Genomic DNA, 20,846 nt, shown 5'->3' on the forward strand with positions numbered 1-20,846 from the left:
CAGGCATGTAGGCTCAGCTGTGTTGCACTTCCATGGTGTGAGAGCTCGAGGCACCTATTGTGGCTCATAAAGACCACATCTGTAGTAAGTGTTGATTTCTACAACTCCAGATTGGTGAATAAGCTGGACTGACCTTTTGAATTGATCTATTAGGGAAAGGAGTTACATGGGTGCTGTGTCTCTGGCAGTTGCACCCTTAGATTCACTACTAATTTTGGTCAGTGATGTAGTTATTCTTTGAAGCAGATAGAGGGATCCAGAATGTAGTATGAAAGAGCCTCTACTTATGAGCTTGTCTAAAGAGTTTGAAATTCTTGTGCTCTCTCTCTCTGGGTGGGGTCTCCAGAGAGCAAAGAGACCATAGCTCACTGGTATTGAGCCAGTGAAGTAGGAACAGAAGAGAGAAATGTAGTTAGAATCAAGAATGGTATAGTCTGGGGAACTGACACTTGGTCCTCAGGATCAACAGGATTGTACTGTCTGTCTGGTGCCCAGGCTCTGGATATCTGAATGGACCACAGCAACTGGATCATATAGGTAGAAAGAGGAAAGATGTTCTGAGCAAATGAGTACCTAGGGGCTATGCTTAAAAAGCAGAACCAAAAAGTGGCAATGAGATTTGGTTCCCTACAGTGTGGAAACAGGCCATTGAGCCTCTATTCTATCTTATTGCTGGAGGCATAAGCAAGTTGGCACAGGACCACAAGATCAGAGGTAAATAGTGGCTTAAAGATGGGTGTGAATTGTATATCAATTCCTGGGACATTAGCCCCAGTACTGGGAAGGATGGAGCTGGTCTGGTAGGATGGTGTCCATTTGAATAATATTACCAGAATCCTCCTCTCTCTCATAGAGCTATGGATGGGCTTCAAACTAAATAAATAGTAGGAAAATACTTTCATTTCCATGGAAAGTGTTAATGTGGGGAGTGTTCAGCAGAAGTTTAAAGTTTACAGAACAAGCAATAGGACAGAATGTGGAAAAGTATAGGAATATAACTTCAGGCACATTGAGAAGCTCACCACCATTAGAGGTTATGCTTAAAAGCTTGCAGTCTATCAGAACAAGGGATAAATTAGTTTGTAGCAATGATTGAAATTGGCAGGTAGTGTTGTGGGTATCATGGATGTGGCTGGAAGGGTATCAAGGTTCGGAACTAAACATCTGAGGATACATGGCTTATTGAAAGCATAAACAGAAGTGTGGGAGTGGGGAATGTGGTCTTTCAAGAAATGAAATTAAGTTGATAGCAAGAGGTGGTTATAGAGTTGGCAGGTGTGTAAATCTGGGCAGAGTTGAGAAACTGCAAAGGAAACATTACCTTCATGGATGTAACATTCTGGCCTCTTCCCTACAATTGAGGGGAGAAAATAAATCAGGATAATAAAACTCCTTTACTAAATCAGCTAGGGAGTAACAATCATGTGGAAGAATCTAAGTTTGAGGGGAAGCAACTCTGGTCTCGAGTGTTCTCAACTTAAAGGCAATTACAGAAGTGTAATACAAGTTGGCTAAAGCAGATTGTAAAATATTCTAAGGGAAAGTTTACTGATGAACAGTACAGGCATTTTAAGCAGAATTACCAATGCTCAGCAATATTTTATTGGCCTAACAGAAGGACTTCACTGAGAAGGATGAGTCATCCATCCTTAAAGATGGTCAAGGAGCCTAGCCAATCATAAAGTAAGGCATACAAACTGAAGTTAGTAGTGGGACAGAGTTGGGAGTGTTAGGGACAAGCAAATAACTGTTACAAAACTGAATGTTTTATGACAGTAGATTACAAAGAAATATAAAATAAACATAAATCATCAATAAAAGGAGAATAGGTGAAATTAGATCCTTGGCTGATCTAATTGCAGACAGGGAAATGGCAGAACCTCCTGGTGGAGGACAGGTATGCAAAAATCTCAGGTACAGAACATTAATGGGAGGAAACGTGTTTAGTCTCTGGTCTTGTACTACTAAACTGGTCTACTCGGATAAAGAAAACATTATCTTTATTTCAGAAATGTCTTTCTGAGACTCCATTTTACCAAGAGATAGTAAGACTAAGATCATATGTGTGAACTCTTATCATATCTCTCAATTAGAATTGAGACCACATCATGCTGCTCCCTTACAATGTGTACATGGAGAAAGATTTGCCTCATGTAGCTGAATGTTTGTTCATCTGGAATTAAGTGCTGAGAAACCGAAATGAGTACAACACCGGCTCTCAAGAAAATGTCCTCAAGCTGGACAGGCTACACTGAGCCTAACATTTATTTCCCCATCTGTAAACTTCCATTCTGTCCACTCTTCTGTATGCCTGCATTTCAGACCAGACCTAGATTAAGTTGCTCAATACTCGTTTTAATACAATGTTTAGTGCACTTATTGTGCTTGCATTAGCTTTTCAAATAGTCATATTCTCAAAATAACTTTTTTTTCCCACAATATTCTTTTTAAGTTATAAATGTTTCCTTTCACTTCGTTTCTACATAGCACTTGTCAAGAACAGAAATACGAAATGGTTGCAATGCCTATGGACGTTAGTAAATGTTGTAAGAATTGTTGGCTCCCATGTGGCCATTTAGCTTTAAATTTTGCCAACAACATAATTTTCTCTTCTCATTAAGCTGCTTCTCAGCACAAGGCCAAAGCTGCACTGGGACTATCAAATAATTGACGAGCTGACCATGAAAAAGTGCAAATGTCAGCAGACTGCACTAAACAAGCTATTCTGAATTGTATTTTTCCGCTAACTGGGAAGTTATCCTGTTTCATTACTTTATTAAGAACCTGTTGTCTGTGCTTTGTGACCATTGTCAAACGGCTTTTGCAAACTGTGGTTTTCCAAGAAAATCCTCTAATTTTGAGGTTAAACTTCATATCCTATATTTGCAGGCAACTATGATTCAAGAATTTGGGTCAATTATTGGGCTGTACTTGAGTATCAATTCTATTAAAGTCCTCATTACTTTAGTAAAGTAATAACTTTTATTTATACAATTTCTTCAACACAGCATTTTTGTCAGTAAAAAGTGAACTGCAGATGCTGGAAATAAAATTGCTGGAAAAGTTCAGCTGGTATGGCAGCATCTGTGGAGAAAATTCAGTATATGTTTTGCATCCAGTGACTCTTCCTCAGAACTGAATTGGTATTGTGGATGTGGGATCATGAATTAGTTTAATTTCTTCACACAAGAATTTAGTGTAGCTTACTCAAAAGGGGATTTAGTATAGTGGCGTTTTCACTGGATTGTTAATCCAGAGATCTGGGTAATGTTCTGGGGACCTGAGTTGGAATCATGATATGGCAGATGGAGGAATTTAAATTTTTTTTTTAAAAATGAAGTAACGGTCTAATGTTGACCACTAATCCATTGTCATTTGTTGGTGGGAAGAACCCATTTGGCTCACTAATTTCCTTTTTCAGGGAAGGAAATTGCCATCCTTACCTGGTTTGGCCTATTTGACTCCAGACCCACAGCAATATGGTTGACTCTCAACTCCCCTCTGAGCAATTGGGGATGAGCTATAAATGGGGATGCTGCTGTTCTTTGGTTTTACCTTTGTAAGGTCATTCCCATGACTGCAGATGCTGGAAACCAGATTCTAGATTAGTGGTGCTGGAAAAGCACAGCAGTTCAGGCACTATCCGAGGAGCAGTAAAATCGACATCTTGGATAAAAGCCCTTCATCATAGAGCCTGAAGGGTGGAGAGATAAGTGGGGGTGGGGAGAAAGTAGCATGGAGAACAAGAGGTGAGTGGGGTAGGGGATGAAGGTGATGGGTCAGGGAGGATTGGATAGGTGGAAAACATGATAGGCAGGTAGGACAAGTCATGGGGACAGTGCTGAGCTGGAAGTTTGGAACTAGGGTGAAGTGGGGGAAGGGGAAATGAGGAAACTGTTGAAGTCCACATTGATGCCGTGGGGTTGAAGTGTTCTGAGGCAGAAGATGAGGCATTCTTTCTCGAGGCCTCGGGTGGTGAGGGAGCAATGGTGAAGGAGGCCCAGGACCTCCATGTCCTCAGCAGAGTGGGAGGGGGAGTTGAAATGTTGGGCCATAGGGCAGTGTGGTTTATTGGTGCGGGTGTCCCTGTGCCTGTCTTTTTGGCTACGTAGAACAGTCCATCTTCTGTAATTACACCAGCACCACTCCCCACTCCTTCCTCCGCTACATTGATTGCATTGGTGCCAGCTCATGCTCCCATGAGGAGGTTGAGCAATTCATCAACTTCAACACATTTCACCCTGACCTTAAATTTACCTGGTCCATCTCTGACATCTCCCTCCCCTTCCTGGACCTGTTCATCTCCATTAATGATGACTGACTTGACACTGACATTTTTTACAAACCCACGCTACCTAGATTGCACCTCTTCCCACCCTACCTCCTGCAAAAATGCCATCTGGTATTCCCAATTCCTCTGCCGCTGCTGTATCTGCTCTGAGGAGGACCAGTTCCACCACGGAACATACCAGATGGCCTCCTCCTTTGGAGACTGCAATTTCCCTTCCTATGTGGTTAATGATATCCTCCAATGCATCTCATTCACATCCCACACTTCTGCCCTCAGACCCCACCCCTCCAACCACAACAAGGGCAGAACGCCCCTGATGCTCGCCTTCCACCCTACTGACCTTCACATAAACAAAATATTCCGCTGACGTTTCTGCCACCTCCAAATGGACCCCACCACTAGGGATATATTTCCCTCCCCATCCCTTTCTGCCTTCTGCAAAGACCGTTCCCTCCATGACTACCTGGTTAGGTCCACACCCCCTACAACCCACCCTCCTGTCCTGGCACCTTCCCCTGCCACCACAGGAATTGCAAAACCTGTGCCTACACCTCCCTCACCTCCATCCAACACCCTAAAGGAGCCTTCCACATCCATCAAAGTTTTATCTGCACATCCACCAATATCACTTATTGTGTCCGTTGCTCCCGATGCGGTCTCTTCTACATAGGGGGCATCCAGCCTCCCCAAGCAGAGTGCTTTAGGGAACATCTCTGGGACACCCACATCAATCAACCACACTGCCCTATGGCCCAACATTTCAACTCCCCCTCCACTCTGCTGAGGACATGCAGGTCCTGGGCCTCCTTCACTGCTGCTCCCTCGCCACCCGACACCTGGAGAAAGAACGCCTCGTCTTCCACCTTAGAACACTTCAACCCCAGGGCATCAATGTGGACTTCAACAGTTTCCTCATTTCCCCTTTCCCCCTCCCCACCTCACCCCAGTTCCAAACTTCCAGCTCAGTACTGTCCCCATGACTTGTCCTACCTGCCTATCATTTTTTTTCCACCTATCCACTCCTCCCTGACCTATCACCTTTATCCCCTCCCCCACTCAACTGTTGTACTCTATGCTACTTTCATCCCCACCCCCATCCTCCCCTCATTTATCTCTCCACCCTTCAGTTACTCTACCTGTATTTCTGATTAAGGGCTTTTGCCTCAAACATCGATGTCTTTTTTTTCTCTGCTCCTCCGATGTTGCCTGAACTGTTGTGCGTTTCTGGAATGAATTTACAAAACAAAGTTGTATAGGGCTTGAATTGATGAAAAGAGCATGATATCAAAGCTTTTCATTTTACATTTGTCAGGATCAATTTTCAAATTTGAAAGTATCGTGATAATTTACACTGCAGGATTTAATTAAAAAGTGCTGATTGCTTGGTAAATTGAATCTGGCCATGGAGGAAAAAAATCTAGAAATTATACAATCAAGGTCCTGCTAATTTTTTTTGTCTTTTTTTAAAAAAGCAGCAGTTGAACATCATTCTTTTGTAGAGAATGAGTCCCTGCATATGAATGTATATTACTGCTAGTAAATTAAACAGTCAAGTTTATCATGTGCTTGAATTTATCTTAAATTGGGTGTTAGTGTAGCTATTTATACAGTCATGATTGGGAACCACCTGCTGAACAATCACTGAATCATATCTAATAATATGCATCTTACAAAAGGTGGGATAGGTGACAGTGTACTCTGGTTGTTGATAAACTAAAGGTAACCTGCTGTTTGATCTACTGGATTACACCAGTACACGATGGCACATATCCATTCTCCATAATCTTTACCGTTCCCCATCAGCTTACCACCACTCCATGTCTTAGCATATCGTGATTAGTTACCGAAAAAGCTCTTGCAGTTCAGTATGGTTTCACTACTTCTGGGCTAAGAGGTGTGTCATCCTGTATCTGAACAAATTGATTGATTTAAAATAGCCAGAAGGCTCCTGTGCTGTGGTGGAAATGGGCTCTATCTCTTCCTGAGGATTTCTGGATTGGAGTCTTTATGGAAGTTTGTAGTAACGTCTATAGTTTTTGTTTAGAAACTATCTTTACTACCAATTAAAGAGGCTCTATGTGGCATAATAGTGGTATCCCCACATTCCATACCTATACATACACCAGCTTCTGATCAAGAGAGGAGAATTGGACAGGTATTAAAGATTAACATCTGTCAGAAACAAACAAAACTAATAATTTATCCTGTCAATTTTAAAAAGAATTAGTAAGACACACTTGACAAGAATAAGTCCTGTTTTGTTTTGATTTGAAATGGTGAAAGTGAGACAGACAGAACACCACATGCCCCACCCCCAGGGAATGGGCGTGGCCTACTACGTAATACCGTCACGCCGCAGTGATGTCGTCACGACGGCGGTCAGGTGGGGTAGCGTGACCCGGTGGTGGAAGGTCAAAGGTGAGAGGAGGCGGTGGCGGCGGCTTGATTGTGCAGGATGACGCTCCAGCCCTGGGCTAACCACATGAAGCAGCAGATAGCCACCGTTCCGTGCCCTGGGGGTGTGTGACTGGCTGCGGAGGAAAGGGGTTGAGTAAGAGAGGGTGAGCCCGCACTCGGGCCTGGCCGGTGTCCCTCGGAGAGTACCTGGTCAGGCCCTCGGTGGACTGACCCTGGTGTGAAAAACCTGAGCAGCAGCGGCTCCAGCCTCCGTCCTCGGGTCGCCGGCCTCACTCCGGGCATTTCCCTGACTTTGTGCCGTGTCGTGTCGTGTCGTGTCCAGTCAGTCTCCAGGCTCTGCTCGGAAGGAGTCGATCCTAGCGTTAGAAAGGTATAACAGCAAATTCGCCAAGTCATTTAAGCGTGTGTTTACATGTACTCCCGTGCAGCGCGTGTCTGCTCCAGCTCAACCCCAGCGAATTCATTATGTTTTTAAAAGCTCACTGTTAATAACAAGATTTCCACCGACGTAAAGCGAAGTTTGAAGAGCATGAATAGGCATAAGGAGTACGACACTTGTTCTGATTAGTTTAGATTGTTGTGTGAATAAAATTACTTAAGGTCAAAGGTTATGGTGACTAGTTAGACTTCAATTTTTCCGTGTTATGTTTCTAAGCGTGTACAGGAAATCCATTTACGTGTTGAACTGTACCAAAACTTTACTTCTGGGTAGTCGATTTGTCTCTCTTTCTAATAGTATATAGAGCTTTTCACCTGGGTTTCTTCAAACATTTCAAAAACCATTAACTTATTTCAAGTGCTTTTTGTTTAAACAAACTCAGAAACTGAGAGAACTAAGCTACAATAAGAATTTAAACTATATCCATTCCCCCTTAATCTTAAGAGGAGTATATGCACACGTACATGCAAAAACAGAATGAGATGATGCAGTTATACAGCAAAAATTAATGGAAAAATAAAGAAAATTCTTGATCAAAATTGTGAACTAAAAAGGTAGAATAAGGTGTTTTTCTCGGGTCTTTCAGATTTCTGTTGACAAGGTCAAATTGCTGCTTGACTTTGTGATTGAAGATCCTTGGTTTTTATAGTGGATCACATATCTCGTTGGCTGGATGGTTGGTATGCAAAGCTGACAACTTGGGTTCAGTTCCCACACTGGCTGAGATTACCATGAAGGATTCCCCTCCTCAACCTCTCCCCTCACCTGAGGTGTGGTGGCCCTCAGGTTGAATCACCACCAGTTGTCCCTCTAACGAGAGAGCAGACCTATGGTCTGGTAAGGCTATGGCAACGTGACATTTCTATATAGGTCTCATGATTGAGTTATTGTCAGGATATTCTTTCTTTCCTGGTGTTTTCTCTGATTTTCAGGGAATACTTCACTCAGATATTTCTTGAGGGTGAAATGTGAGGAGGATGTTAGGAGAATACAGGGTGACCTGGACAGGCTAGGTGAGTGGACGGATGCATGGCAGATGCAGTTTAATGTGGATAAATGTGTGGTTATCCACTTTGGTGGCAAGAACGGGAAGGTAGATTACTACCTAAATGGAATCAAGTTAGGTAAAGGGGCAGTATGACGAGTCCTAGGTGTTCTTGTACATCAGTCAATGAAAGCAAGCATGCAGGTCCAGCAGGCAGTGAAGAAAGCTAATAGCATGCTGGCCTTCATAACAAGAGGAATTGAGTATAGAATAGAATAAAGAGGTCCTTCTGCAGCTGTACACGGCCCTGGTGAGACCCCACCTGGAATATTGTGCGCAGTTTTGGTCTCCAAATTTGATGAAAGACATTCTGGCTATTGAGGGAGTGCAGTGTAGGTTCATGAGGTCAATTCCCAGAATGGCAAGACTATCTTGCGCTGAAAGATTGGAGCGACTGGGCTTGTATAAGCTTGAGTTTAGAAGGCTGAGAGGAGACCTGATTGAAACGTATAAGATTATTAAAGGATTGGACATTCTAGAGGCAGGAAGCATGTTTCAGCTGATGGGTGAGTCCTGAAACAGAGGACACAGTTTAAAAATAAGGGGTAGGCCACTTAGAACAGAGTTGAGGAGAAACTTCTTCACCCAGAGAGTGGTGAGTGTATGGAATACTCTGCCTCAGAAGGCTGTGGAGGCCATGTCTCTGGATACTTTCAAGAAAGAGTTGGATAGAGGTCTTAAGGATAGTGGAATCAAGGGCTATGGGGATAAGGCAGGAACAGGATACTGATTGAGAATGATCATAATGAATGGTGGTGTTGGCTCATAGGGCAGAATGGCCTACTCCTGCACCTATTGTCTAAAACAGAAACCAGTAGTCCAGGGATTGAACTGGGTTCTAAAACTAAGAAAAATAAGAATGATTTTGGAAGATGTAGAGTGCAAATTCACTGGAATTGCATTAAGGCTTTAAAGTTAAATTTTAAGCATGGTATGCATTGCATTGTGTTTAAAGGTTTGACGGGTATTCTGATTGAGATTCTGAACATTGCCAAAAATCATTGAGTTGTCTTTGGTACTAAAGATTTTTCCTATGTCTTGTGTAAAAGTTGATCCCAGCTTTCCAGGAATCAAACTGGACTATGATTATTAATTGTAAATTAGCAGTTATACCTTTCTTTAATGATGCCCACGGAAGCAATCAGGTTATCCCATCCCTTCCCCCAATTCTAGCAGCCATTTCCCAATCAATTCAAAGGGCAGTTGTAATATTTTCCAATATCTTTGACGAAAAAATAACAACAGTGCAGTAATGGACCTTCATTGGGCACTTTTATATACACTTGAGTTGCATAAGAACCTGGTTTAATGTCTCATGAAAGGCCGAGCCTCGAGCAGTGCAAACTGTGCTTGAATATCGGTCTTTATCTTTGTGCTCAAGTCCTGGATTAGGACTTGAAACTGAAACTGAAACTGAATGTTCAGTTTGGGTGCAAATATACTGAGTGAACTGCCAGGAAGACTTTAAGGGGACAGTCTTGGGTAATAAACTGATAAGTGGCAGATTTATCTGAGAATAAGAATAAGGAATGGAAATGTACCTTAAATTTCCTAGTTCAGTAGAAAAGCAAATGACTTGATAGAGTTTTTTATTAAAAGTTGATTAAATTTTTTTAAAAAGCCACTGAGAAGGCAAATGAATTTTAGGATTTATATCAGGAGAAAACATAATGGTATGAGTTGTTTTTTAGATCACAACTAAGTTACTGTGTGTAATTTTGACTTGCTCAGCATAATAATAGGTCATTTGGACCAATTAGTCTGGGTTTGTGTTTATTGACATGACATATTGCATCTCAACATTTTAGCATATCTTTCCAAAGTCTTGTGTTCATATGTACTCTTCTGTTTTCCTTATGCATGCTTAAACAATTTGGCACAATCACCTTGTGGTGGCATGTTTCACATTCTATCCAATTCATCTGAAGAAATTTCTCTCCGTTTTCCTGTTGGATTTACTTATGACTGCCCTGAATTTGTGATTCCTATGTTTGCACTCTTCTGCAGGAGAAAATATTCTCTGCACCTACCCTATCCATCCTATTCATAACTTTAATGTCCCCTTTCAGATCACCTCAATGTTATACATTTTGAAATTAAAAAGTCCAACCTTTTAATTTTGCCCCATGGCTTCCCCCTCAGTTCTGTCACTGTCTTTGGAAATCTGCATTATTTTTCTCTCGAATTTCTGCATTCTTTTTCTTTAGTATGGAGACCACAACAATGCACAGTACTCCAAATGCTCAAAAATGCAACACATTTGACAGGGACGAAGAACTGAGTTATAAGGTTTGTATTCCCTCAAGCTGTATTGAATAGATTCAAAAATTATGGCAAGATCAGTAAACATTAAAAATTTTATTGTCAAAACATGAGGGCAAGTTGAGCAAAGGCAATAGTTTGCTACTATTTCAGACTTTTTTAAAAAATGTATAATTATGTTGAGGCATTTTTTTGTTTAAACTGACAAATCTTTGATGTAACCGAATATTTTCATCATGTGAGAAGATATTAACGCTTAAACAGATCCTGTACATAAATCTAGTAGCAAAGTAGTTTGAATTTTATTTCCATGCTACTATTACATCAGCGAACAATATGTAATGTGTTTTCTTGTGTGGCACTGCTATCTATGACACAGTGATTTTTAAAAACTTTTTTTTTTACCCACTATTTTGTTTGACAAGTAGCTTGTGCGGTTTAGGAGGAGAGGGCAGCTTCTGCCAACATTGGGACTCTACAAAAATATGAGCATGGAAGGACTAACTGTAGAAGATGATATCTCTATATTGAACCACGAAGAAGCAAGCCCTGAAATAGCAAATCTGAAGTATAGCCGAAGTGCAGCTTCTTCAGGTGATGAATCTCTTGCTTCCCACTTTGCACTTGTCACGGCCTATGAAGACATCAAAAAACGACTGAAGGAAACAGAGTCTGAGAATTCTTTCTTGAAGAAACGAGCCCGGATGCTAGAAGAGAGGGTAAGATATTTTTAATAAATTATATAAGTATTGTGTTCAATTTTGAAGTTATTAATGTTATCAAATGATTGATATTTGATATCTCTTCCCCTGCTAGCTTTCTCTCACTCTTTTCTCCACTTCCACCAACACACCATTGGGCATTTTCTCCATTAGTGAGTTTTAAGCAGATTTGTGGTTCTGGATGTAGGTTGACTCGCTGAGCTGGAAGGTTCTTTTCAAACGTAAACAGAAAGCAGGAATTATCAGCATTGCTTCGCCTGGAGGCTGACTGAAGATGTTACCTCGTCGGGTGAGAAACATCTGGAAATGAACTTTCCAGCTCAGCAATCAAACCTACATCCATTTTCTCCACTCTAACTCACTCTTATCAAGATTGTGCTCAGTCAAATTTGTGCTATGATCTCACGAGGAGCCAGTAAATTCTATTGAAAGGTGGACAAAGTGAAATGTTCCAGGAATTTACCAAACAAAACCCGCATTGATTCCACTGTTTTGAACAAACAAGAATTAACTTTGTAAGTTAGCACAGTAATATAGTCTGTTTATATGGAATTATATTGTATTTAACCTGTAATGTATCGTCAAGAATTAACATGAGGCAACCACTGGAAGCAGACCAGCTGTGATTGTGCACCCCATGGAGCACATCAAAGGACAAATATATAGTCAAGGCAAATCCCATGGATTTTGCAGCAACACCCATTTCCTACTAATGTGGATGTGCTGACATAATCTCAGTAAACTTTACAAGGGATTCCAGTTCTTCTGTTTCAAAGGCATGGCTTTGGACCTTTCTCGTTGTGGGCTGCCTTTAATGATTGCTCACGTGCTGGGTGTATACCCTTTGCGTTGTGGAAACTGCACACTAGCATACCTTTGAGCATAATTCCATTTTTTCCATGGGTGCTTTGTTTCCCCAAGCTAGTACTGTTCCTTGGTATCTGAGCTGCAATATTATCCAGCCATGCCAAGTAAATACTATTTGTGAGCTTCTTTTAATTCTGCTTTCACTACACGACTGTCAGTGGCTGTCAGGATTGTGTTGAGCTCCCTATAGTTCTGAACTGATTCGAAGTCCTGAATTCAGTTAGTAGCTGCACTCACTGTTTCCCAGTACTTCTCCCACGTGCAAACTGCATGAAACTATCAAATAATGTCTTAGCTGTCATCTCAGAATGAAATCTATGCAGACACAGCAGTCTTGGTTGCCTTCTCACCATTGCAGTAAACAGTACTCTCCTTGCACAGAGCCTGCTTTTCATTCTGTGTCTAACTTCTACCTACTGTATTCTTCAGTGCTCCCAAAAATGTTTTGAGTGGCCAACTTACAAAACCTGGCAAGAAGCCCTACTCCTGTTGCGAGGTAGAAACGATTGTAACTAACATTGGAACATTGTTTCCTGAGGTGTTATGATTTTTACAACTTGCTGTTTTACATAATACAAATGGATCTAAAGGAAATTCGGCAGCATGGTGGCACACTGCTGCTTTACAGTGCCGGAGACCCGGGTTCAATTCCATCCTTGGGTGACTGTCTTGTTGAGTTTGTATGTTCTCCCTGTATCTGCGTGAGTTTCCACTAGGTGATCCTGTTTTTTCCCACAATCCAATGATGTACAGGTTAGGTAGATCGGTTGGTTATGCTAAATTGCACTATAGTCCAGGAATGTGCAGGATTAGCCACGATAAATGTGGGGTTACGGGATAGGATGAGGGGGTCTGGGTGGTATCCTCTGGGGAGGGTCCGTACAGACTTGATGAGCTGAACGGCCTCTTTCAGCACTGTAAGGCTTCTATGAAACTTGGATTTCATTGTGCTGTTTCTAATTAACACTCTCTCGCTCATTGACGTGTTTTTTAAAAAAGCGAATAGCCCATTAATTTTGCGTTACCTCAGAAACAACAGACAGGATTCAAATTTGAAAGCTTCCATTAAGCAATCAGGAATCTTTTATTCCTTTATTTTTCGAACCTTTGATCTTTATTGCTAAGTTGCACTATTAGGCTTGTATATCTTAAAAATGGATTGAATCAATCAAAACAAATGAATTCTCTAACTTTTTAATATCTTCTCACTTTTGCTGTTCAGTAAATCACTAATAGGCTTGTTCATAATGCTGAAGAACATGAAATCTTTACTATCTATGATGAAAATCAGTTAGGTGGAATAGATGTTTATATTGTTGACTTCAAACTGCATTAACAAGTTTCAGATTTTGCAATTTGCAGTTTTTGATCAAACCTTCTGTTGTGCATATCAAGCATGGAGTATAAATTCCTTTTGCAAGGAGTATAAATTTTATCCCATCATGGAGTTTACCATTTTATTTCCTGAAAGAAATTTCTGCTTAATTTCTCCTTATTACCCATTACCAAGGCATGGTTCATCCATCCGTGTGCCAAAGGCTCAGACTACCACAAACCATTTTTCAATTTGCTTGATTCTTCCCTAGTAGTGTAAGCATCTGTTGCCATGAAGTATTTAAACCTCAGCTGAATCATTACATTGTTACCATGTGACAGATAATTGGGCTGATGCCAATTCGAATTGCACAGGTATCATTGATAACCTGTTGGGTACAATTTAAGGGTGTGACAAACTTGTATTTTGTTCAGTAAACTTTGGCTCTGTTCAGACATGTTTGACTCAGTTTGTTTGATCTACCCACCATTCTGCAGCATTGTTTCTTTTTGGATGAGAATCTCTCCTTGCTTTTCCAAAATGAACAACGTATTGTGGAAATGAAACATAAATGTCAATGGGGATACCAAAATAAAAGGGCACTGAGTTTCCCATCTCTTATTTTTCCATTACCAAATATATTATTACATACTGATCTATGTTTAAGTTGCAACCACTTGTCTGTCTAAATATTCTGGTTGATCTTGCCTTTGTTATTTTTTTCCAAACAAACTCTCAGATTCTGAGCTATGTTGTGAATGCTTAAAGATTTTTTTTTAACAGACCAATGTTTATTTAATCATTTGCGCAATAGCTGTGGCTGATGTGCAGTGCCTTTTCTGTACAATTTTTTTTCTCTGGAACTTGCATGACCATAGGGTGTAGATTGTGAAAGGAATGGACCTGATTAATAAAATGAATTGACCTGATTAATAAAATGAATTCCACTCATTCATTGCTTAACTTTTGTGAAGGCAGTTTTCTTATCTATATCATAAAAAAAAGCTTTATAAACAGTATATTATGTAAACATGTGTTTTTGAAGTGTACTATCAAATATGTAAAATCATTTGGTGTAAAGTTGCCTTTGCCAATATAAACTTCACTTTCTATGATTATAATAATAATTGCTGATTTTTTAACTTTTGTACAAGTTATGATTATTGAGGGGTAAAAATAGCCTTTCTGATACTCCCTATTCATGTGATGAGGCCTGATTTAAAAAGTTTGGAATCATTTGTGGGTAAAAATGAATTCTAGGGTGATGCTGAAATGACTGAGTCTATTTTCCTTACGGCATCAGAGGCAGAAGGGTAACCCTGTAGAGGTTTATAAAATCATGAGGGGCATGGATAGGATGTTTTCCAAGGGTATGGGAATCCAAAACTAGAGGGCATAGGTTTAGGATGAGAGCAGAAAGATTTAAAAGGGACCTAAAGAGCAACTTTTTCACGCAAGGGATGGTGCATGTATAGAATGAACTGCCAGAGGAAGTGGAGGCTGGTACAATCACATTTAAAAGACACTTGGATGGGCTTAGAGGGATAAGGGCCAAATGCTGGCAAATGGGACTAGATTGATTTAGGACATCTGGTCAACATTGACAAGTTGGACCGAAAAGTTGTACAGTACAGAAACAGGCTTTATAACTCTAAATGTGACTAGGTCAGATTGGGAGGCTGTTTGACCTGGGCGAGTTGGACTGAAGGTTTTTTTTCTATGCTGTTTGACTCTCGGTACGTTCTGGAGGTACATGAAAACATAACTTTACTTAAATGTTTATTTCTCTCTTTTCAGCTTCTCACTGCCTCTCTTGACAATGAGAAAAATTCTTTAGGAGAGGAAGAAGTGAATAAAGCATATCAGGCTTATCGGGAAGTCTGTATTGAAAGAGATAAAATGAGACAGAGACTGGAAAGAATGGTAACGTTCATATAATGCTTTTATGTAAAGTAAGATAACTGATGTAGAAATTTAAAAATCACACAACACCAGGTTATAGTCCAACAGGACTGTTAGCACTGCTGCCTCACAGCGCCTGAGACCCGGGTTCAATTCCCGACTCAGGCGGCTGACTGTGTGGAATTTGCACGTTCTCCCCGTGTCTGCGTGGGTTTCCTCCGGGTGCTCCGGTTTCCTCCCACAGTCCAAAGATGTGCGGGTCAGGTGAATTGGCCATGTTAAATTGCCCGTAGTGTTAGGTAAGGGGTAAATGTAGGGGTATGGGTGGGTTGTGCTTCGGCGGGTCGGTGTGGACTTGTTGGGCCAAAGGGCCTGTTTCCACACTGTAAGTAATCTAAAAAAGGACTGGTGTTGTGTGATTTTTAACTTTATACACTCCCAGTCCAACACCAGCATCTCCAAATCATGATGTAGAAATTGAATTTCTTTGAATGTTTTCTGTCGTAATGATTAATTTGAAGTAGATTTTGGATTTATTTGTAAATACTGAAGACATCAAGCATGTTGTTAATTTTTCTAAAATTCTTGATCTTTTAGTATGTCCTCAGATCTTTGTTGAAAAATAGATTAAGTATCTACGAATTGTGATTTGTCATATTGAAAAATATAATTTTTAGTTAATGAAAATGTATGCATTTTTGTTGTTCGCACCACTGATGAAAAGTTTGTGCTTTAAAGATCAAAGATCAAATGGATTCTGTGCGAATTCTGAATGAAACTCTGCAGGCTAAAGAAGTAGAGATTCTTCAGCTCAGAAGTGAAGTTGAAACCCATCAAGGTACATTCTCTGACAATGCTTTTGGTTCTTTAAGAAAACTGAAAATTTTAAGAGCAAAAGCCTTCTGGGGTATAAGAACTGAGCGTGGAATTAACATTCTACTTTGTTCACTGTGACAGTTCTGTAGGAAAAATACTTTTCATATTATGGCACTGATAGATATTTGAATTTCCCAGTTTTGATCCATGGCTGTTCTGAAATCTAACCTTGATCATGTTATTCACCACTACCTTGAATGAACTTCACAATCCCTATGTTAAAGAATGAATAAGAAACCAGCATTCCCACGTTTTATAATTATCCGTATGTGTGAGAGATGGGGCTTAAATGTGGCATCCACTTAGCAGGAGTACATGAGAACAAGGAATAAGAATAGGTCACTTGGCCCTTGCAGCCTGGTTCACCATTCAACATCATGGTTGATCTGATTTTAACCTCAATTCTACATTGCACGTCTCCAAAAAGGTTTCATCCCCTTGTTATTCAAGAATCTATCTACATCTGTCCTAAAAAAATTCAAAGATTCTGCATCCACTGTCTTTTTGATGAAGGGCATTCCAGACATGCTCAACCACCTGAAAGGAATAAAGGTTTCTCATTTTCTGTTTTAAATCCCTTATTTTTAAATTATGACCCCTAGTTTTAGACTCTCCAACATCCCACACAATCAAGTCTTCTGAGGATCTCCTAGTTTTAATTAAGTCACCTCTGGCTTTTCTAATCTTCGGAGAGCTAGCCTTTTGAATCTTTCCTCAAAAGGAAGTCCACTCATTCCCAGTATTATCGTCTATTAAACCTTGAACTGCTTCCAACCTATTAACATACAGTGACCTGTACAGTGCATAGTACTCCAGATGCTGTCTCACCAATTCCATGTATAACTGTAATTGATACTAGCATTCACTGGACAATCAAGTTAATAGAATTGTTGAACTATTCACTAAAGTAAGAAAGGATAGAAAATTGGCAGAGATGGGGCAAGTGAGAAAAATTGCGTAAGTAAAATGTGCTTGTTATCTGCATCCTAACATCTTTGTTATATAACTTAGCAATCTCACTTGAATTGTGGTTCACTTATTGTATGAAAATCTTATTATAGAACTACTAAATCCAAAATTGCTGCTTGCCAGCTCTAAAACAGTCATCTACAAGTTTACTCCAAAAACCTGCATTACTTTAATCAGCTACCAAATCAAGTCCCACCATTTTTGCCTAGAGGCAACGTAGGTAGATGTGAGTAGTCCTGGCACTTTGTTATTTCTAACTTTCCCTGAGGCATACATTGACAGGAATACTTTGAGCAGTGTTCGGAGTGACTGTTTTGCACGTGAACATGGTTGCATCCAATAATCAGGTTGTAAGTTTGCTTGTTGAGTTGCCAGGCTTGTTCTCTGACGTTTCATGATAGATAGCATAATCAGTGAGCCTTTGTTGAAGTGATAGTGTTCAATCCTGCTTTCAATTCATGTGTCTTGGTCTGTTAAGGTGAGTGATTGTAATTTTTGGTTCTTTTTCTCAGGTTGGTAAATGGAGTCCATATTGATGGAGTTCCAGTTGAATGCCAGGCATCTAGGAATTCCCCATGTGTTTCCTTATTCAGCCTGATCCAGGATGGATGTGTTGTCCTAGTCGAAGTGGTGTTCGCCTTCGTCTGTGTTTAAGGTTACTAGTGATAGTTGGTGATGTCTTTTGGTGGCTAGTTGGTGCTTGTGTATCCTGGTGGCTAGTTTTCTGCCTGTTTAAAAATGGATAAATCCCCAAGACCTGATCAGGTGCACCCTAGAACTCTGTGGAAAGCTAGGGAAGTAATTGCTGGGCCTCTTAATGAGATATTTGTTATCATCAATAGTCACAGGTGAGGTGCTGGAAGACGGGAGGTTAGCTAACGTGGTGCCACTATTTATGAAAGGTGGTAAAGACAAGGCAGGGAACTACAGACCAGTGAGCATGACTTCGGTGTTGGGCAGGTTGTTGGAGGGAATCCTGAGGGACAGGATGTGCATGTATTTGGAAAGGCAAGGACTGATTAGGGATAGTCAACATTGAGTTGATTGAGTTTTTTGAAGAAGTAACAAAGAGGATTGATGAGGGCAGAGCAGTAGATGTGATCTACGTGCACTTCAGTAAGGCGTTTGACAAGGTTCCCCACGGGAGACTGGTTAGCAAGGGGTAGCAGGGTGGCTCAGTGATTAGCACTGCTGCCTTAGTGTCAGGGACCTGGGTTCAATTCCAACCTCGGGCGACTGTCTGTGTGGAGCTTGCACGTTCTTCTCATGTCTGCATGGGTTTCCTCCAGGTGCTCCGGTTTCCTCCCACACTCCAAAGATATACAGGTTAGGGTGGATTGGCTATACTAAATTGTCCTATAGTGTTCAGGGATGCACAGGTTAGGTGCATAAGTCAGAGGTAAATAATGGATAATAGGGTGGGTTACTCTTTGGAGAGTCAGTGTGGACATATTGGGCCAAAGGGCCTGTTTCCACACTGTAGGAATTCTAGGATTCTACCAGTTTAGATCTCATGGAATACAGGGAGAACTAGCCAATTGGATAAAGATAGTTCAGAGAATGATGGTGGAGGGTTGTTTTTCAAACTAGAGGCCTGTGACCAGTGGAGTGCCACAAGGATCGGTGCTGGGTCCACTTCTTTTCATTAGTTATAAAAATGATTTGGATGTGAGCTTAAGAGGTATAGTTAGTAAGTTTGCAGATAATACCAAAATTGAAGGTGTAGTGGACAGCAAAGAAGGTTACCTTGAATTATAATGGGGTCTTGACCAGATGGACCAACGGGTGGAGAAGTGGCAGATGGAGTTAGCTCGGATAAATGTGAGGTGTGCATTTTGGGAAAGCAAATCTTAGCAGGGCTTGGAAATGGAACAAATTAGAGGAAACCTTCAGTATCGTTAACACATCCTTACTGGCATAAATTTCACCCAAGAGGAAGCGAACGATAATAGATTCCCCTTCTTAGATATGTGGAACAACCAGTCAGTGGAGAACTGCAGACTAAAGCAGCACACACAGACCAGATACTCAACTACAGGAGCAATCATCCCTCGAACGGAGCTGTATGAGGACATTATTTAAACAGCCCACAACACACTCGGCACCCAGGAACTACGAGCAGCTGAAGAAAAATACCTACACAATGTATTCAAGAACAACGGGAAGCCGATTTCTTGAACAACAAACCCAAACAAGAAGACAGTACGTGCCTAAAGATTCTAGCCACACTACCATACATCAAAGACATCTCTGAGATGACTACCACACTACTCCAACCTCTTGGTATCATGGTAGCCCATAAACCTACCATCACTGAAACAGTTATTGATGAACCCTGTGTCAACAGCCAGCAAATCAAATGTCATAAGCAAAATACCCTGCAAGGACTGCAGCAAACACTATATTGGGCAGACAGACAGGAAACCAGCCACCAGGATACACACACACCAACTAGCCACATGACCAGCTATCACTATCCTTACACGCAAAGAAGAACACCACTTCAAATGGGACAGCGCATCCATCCTGGGACAGGCTAAACAGAGACACAGATGGAAAATCCTCAAGGGCTGGTATTCAACCTGGAACTCCATCAATAAACACATTGATTTGGACCTCATTTACCAACCCCTGAGAAAAAGAACCGGAAATGATACCACCCACCTTAACAGACCAAGGCACACAAATAGAAAGTGGGGCAGAACACCAGTGCTTCACTGGAGGCTTGCTGATGATGTTATCTTGCAAGGTGATGAAATGTCTGAGAACAAACCTACCAATCCAGCAAGCAAACTTACGACCTGAGCTACAAATCCTTTCAAAAATTGCATCCAATTATGTTGAGCAGCTTGATTGATGCAACTTGAGAGATATTATTTAATGTTGGCTTCTTAAAAGATACTCAGTTGTGAATGTTGCTGGCTAAGCCAGCATTTATTACCCATTCATAATTTTCTGTAGAATGTGGAGATGAGCTACATCCTTGAACCTCTACAGTCCTTGTTGTGTTAGGACTCCCACAAAGATGATAGGAAGAGTTCCAGGATTTTGATCCACCAGCCATGAAGGAAGGTTGTCAAGTTGACAAGGCAAACGTAAGCACTGATTAGAACATTCAAGAAATGGAGATGGAAGAGAGAATTTTGAGACTTTTTGTTATTTACTGACAACTTAAGTGACGCATTTTATTTATAAGAACTTTTTCAGTACTTGGAAGAATGTTATTACAAATGTGCTGCCAAATATTTGATAAATCTTCTGTAGAAAAGTTAATGCAATTTTTGTAATTAGGCTATTAACACTGACTTCTTTGCTAATTTGTAGTGATGGATGATCTGCATAGAACCCAGAATTCTTGGGATTTAGCAAAATCCAATAATGAGCTGAAGATGTATACCCTGAATCAAGAGCTGGAGATCCTTAAACAGGAATGCAGTTTTCTTCGAGGAGAACTACACAACTGTAAACAAAAGGTAAATTGAAAGTTTGCGAAGACTTACAGGTTTAAACCTGTGTTCGTAAATTATTTTGTTTCTCATACATTAATAGAGGCATGTCACGGTTTGTACTATTTTTATTCTTCAATAGTCAAATTGAACAGCATTTGTCTTTTTTTGGCAATAAAAATTGAAACTGGGGAAAAAGTATTAAATCTTCAAATCTTTCAGCTTGGCAAGGGCAAGACATACTTCTGATTAACGACTTTCAGGGCGTAATATTGTGAGGAAGAACAAGTACAT

At 40.7% G+C, this 20,846-nt stretch overlaps 1 protein-coding gene across 3 annotated transcripts in view; it reads left to right on the forward strand.

Moving 5' to 3' along the window:
• Positions 1 to 6,701: 6,701 nt before the first annotated feature.
• The window catches only part of azi2 (5-azacytidine induced 2), a 72,206-nt gene continuing 58,061 nt past the window's right edge, over positions 6,702 to 20,846 (forward strand). The window contains exons 1-6 of one of the 3 annotated variants that reach the window (XM_060825383.1): positions 6,702 to 7,079; positions 10,401 to 10,482; positions 10,884 to 11,174; positions 15,157 to 15,282; positions 16,000 to 16,099; positions 20,431 to 20,579. In XM_060825383.1, coding sequence (XP_060681366.1) covers positions 10,402 to 10,482; positions 10,884 to 11,174; positions 15,157 to 15,282; positions 16,000 to 16,099; positions 20,431 to 20,579 — 747 coding nt within the window. In that variant the 5' untranslated portion in view covers positions 6,702 to 7,079; position 10,401. Of the gene's footprint in view, positions 7,080 to 10,400; positions 10,483 to 10,880; positions 11,175 to 15,156; positions 15,283 to 15,999; positions 16,100 to 20,430; positions 20,580 to 20,846 lie in introns of all 3 variants that reach the window. The other 2 variants (XM_060825385.1, XM_060825384.1) reach the window with 2 other exon arrangements.

This window comes from Hemiscyllium ocellatum, chromosome 5 (assembly GCF_020745735.1).
Source record: "Hemiscyllium ocellatum isolate sHemOce1 chromosome 5, sHemOce1.pat.X.cur, whole genome shotgun sequence".
Taxonomy (NCBI): Eukaryota; Metazoa; Chordata; class Chondrichthyes; order Orectolobiformes; family Hemiscylliidae; genus Hemiscyllium; species Hemiscyllium ocellatum.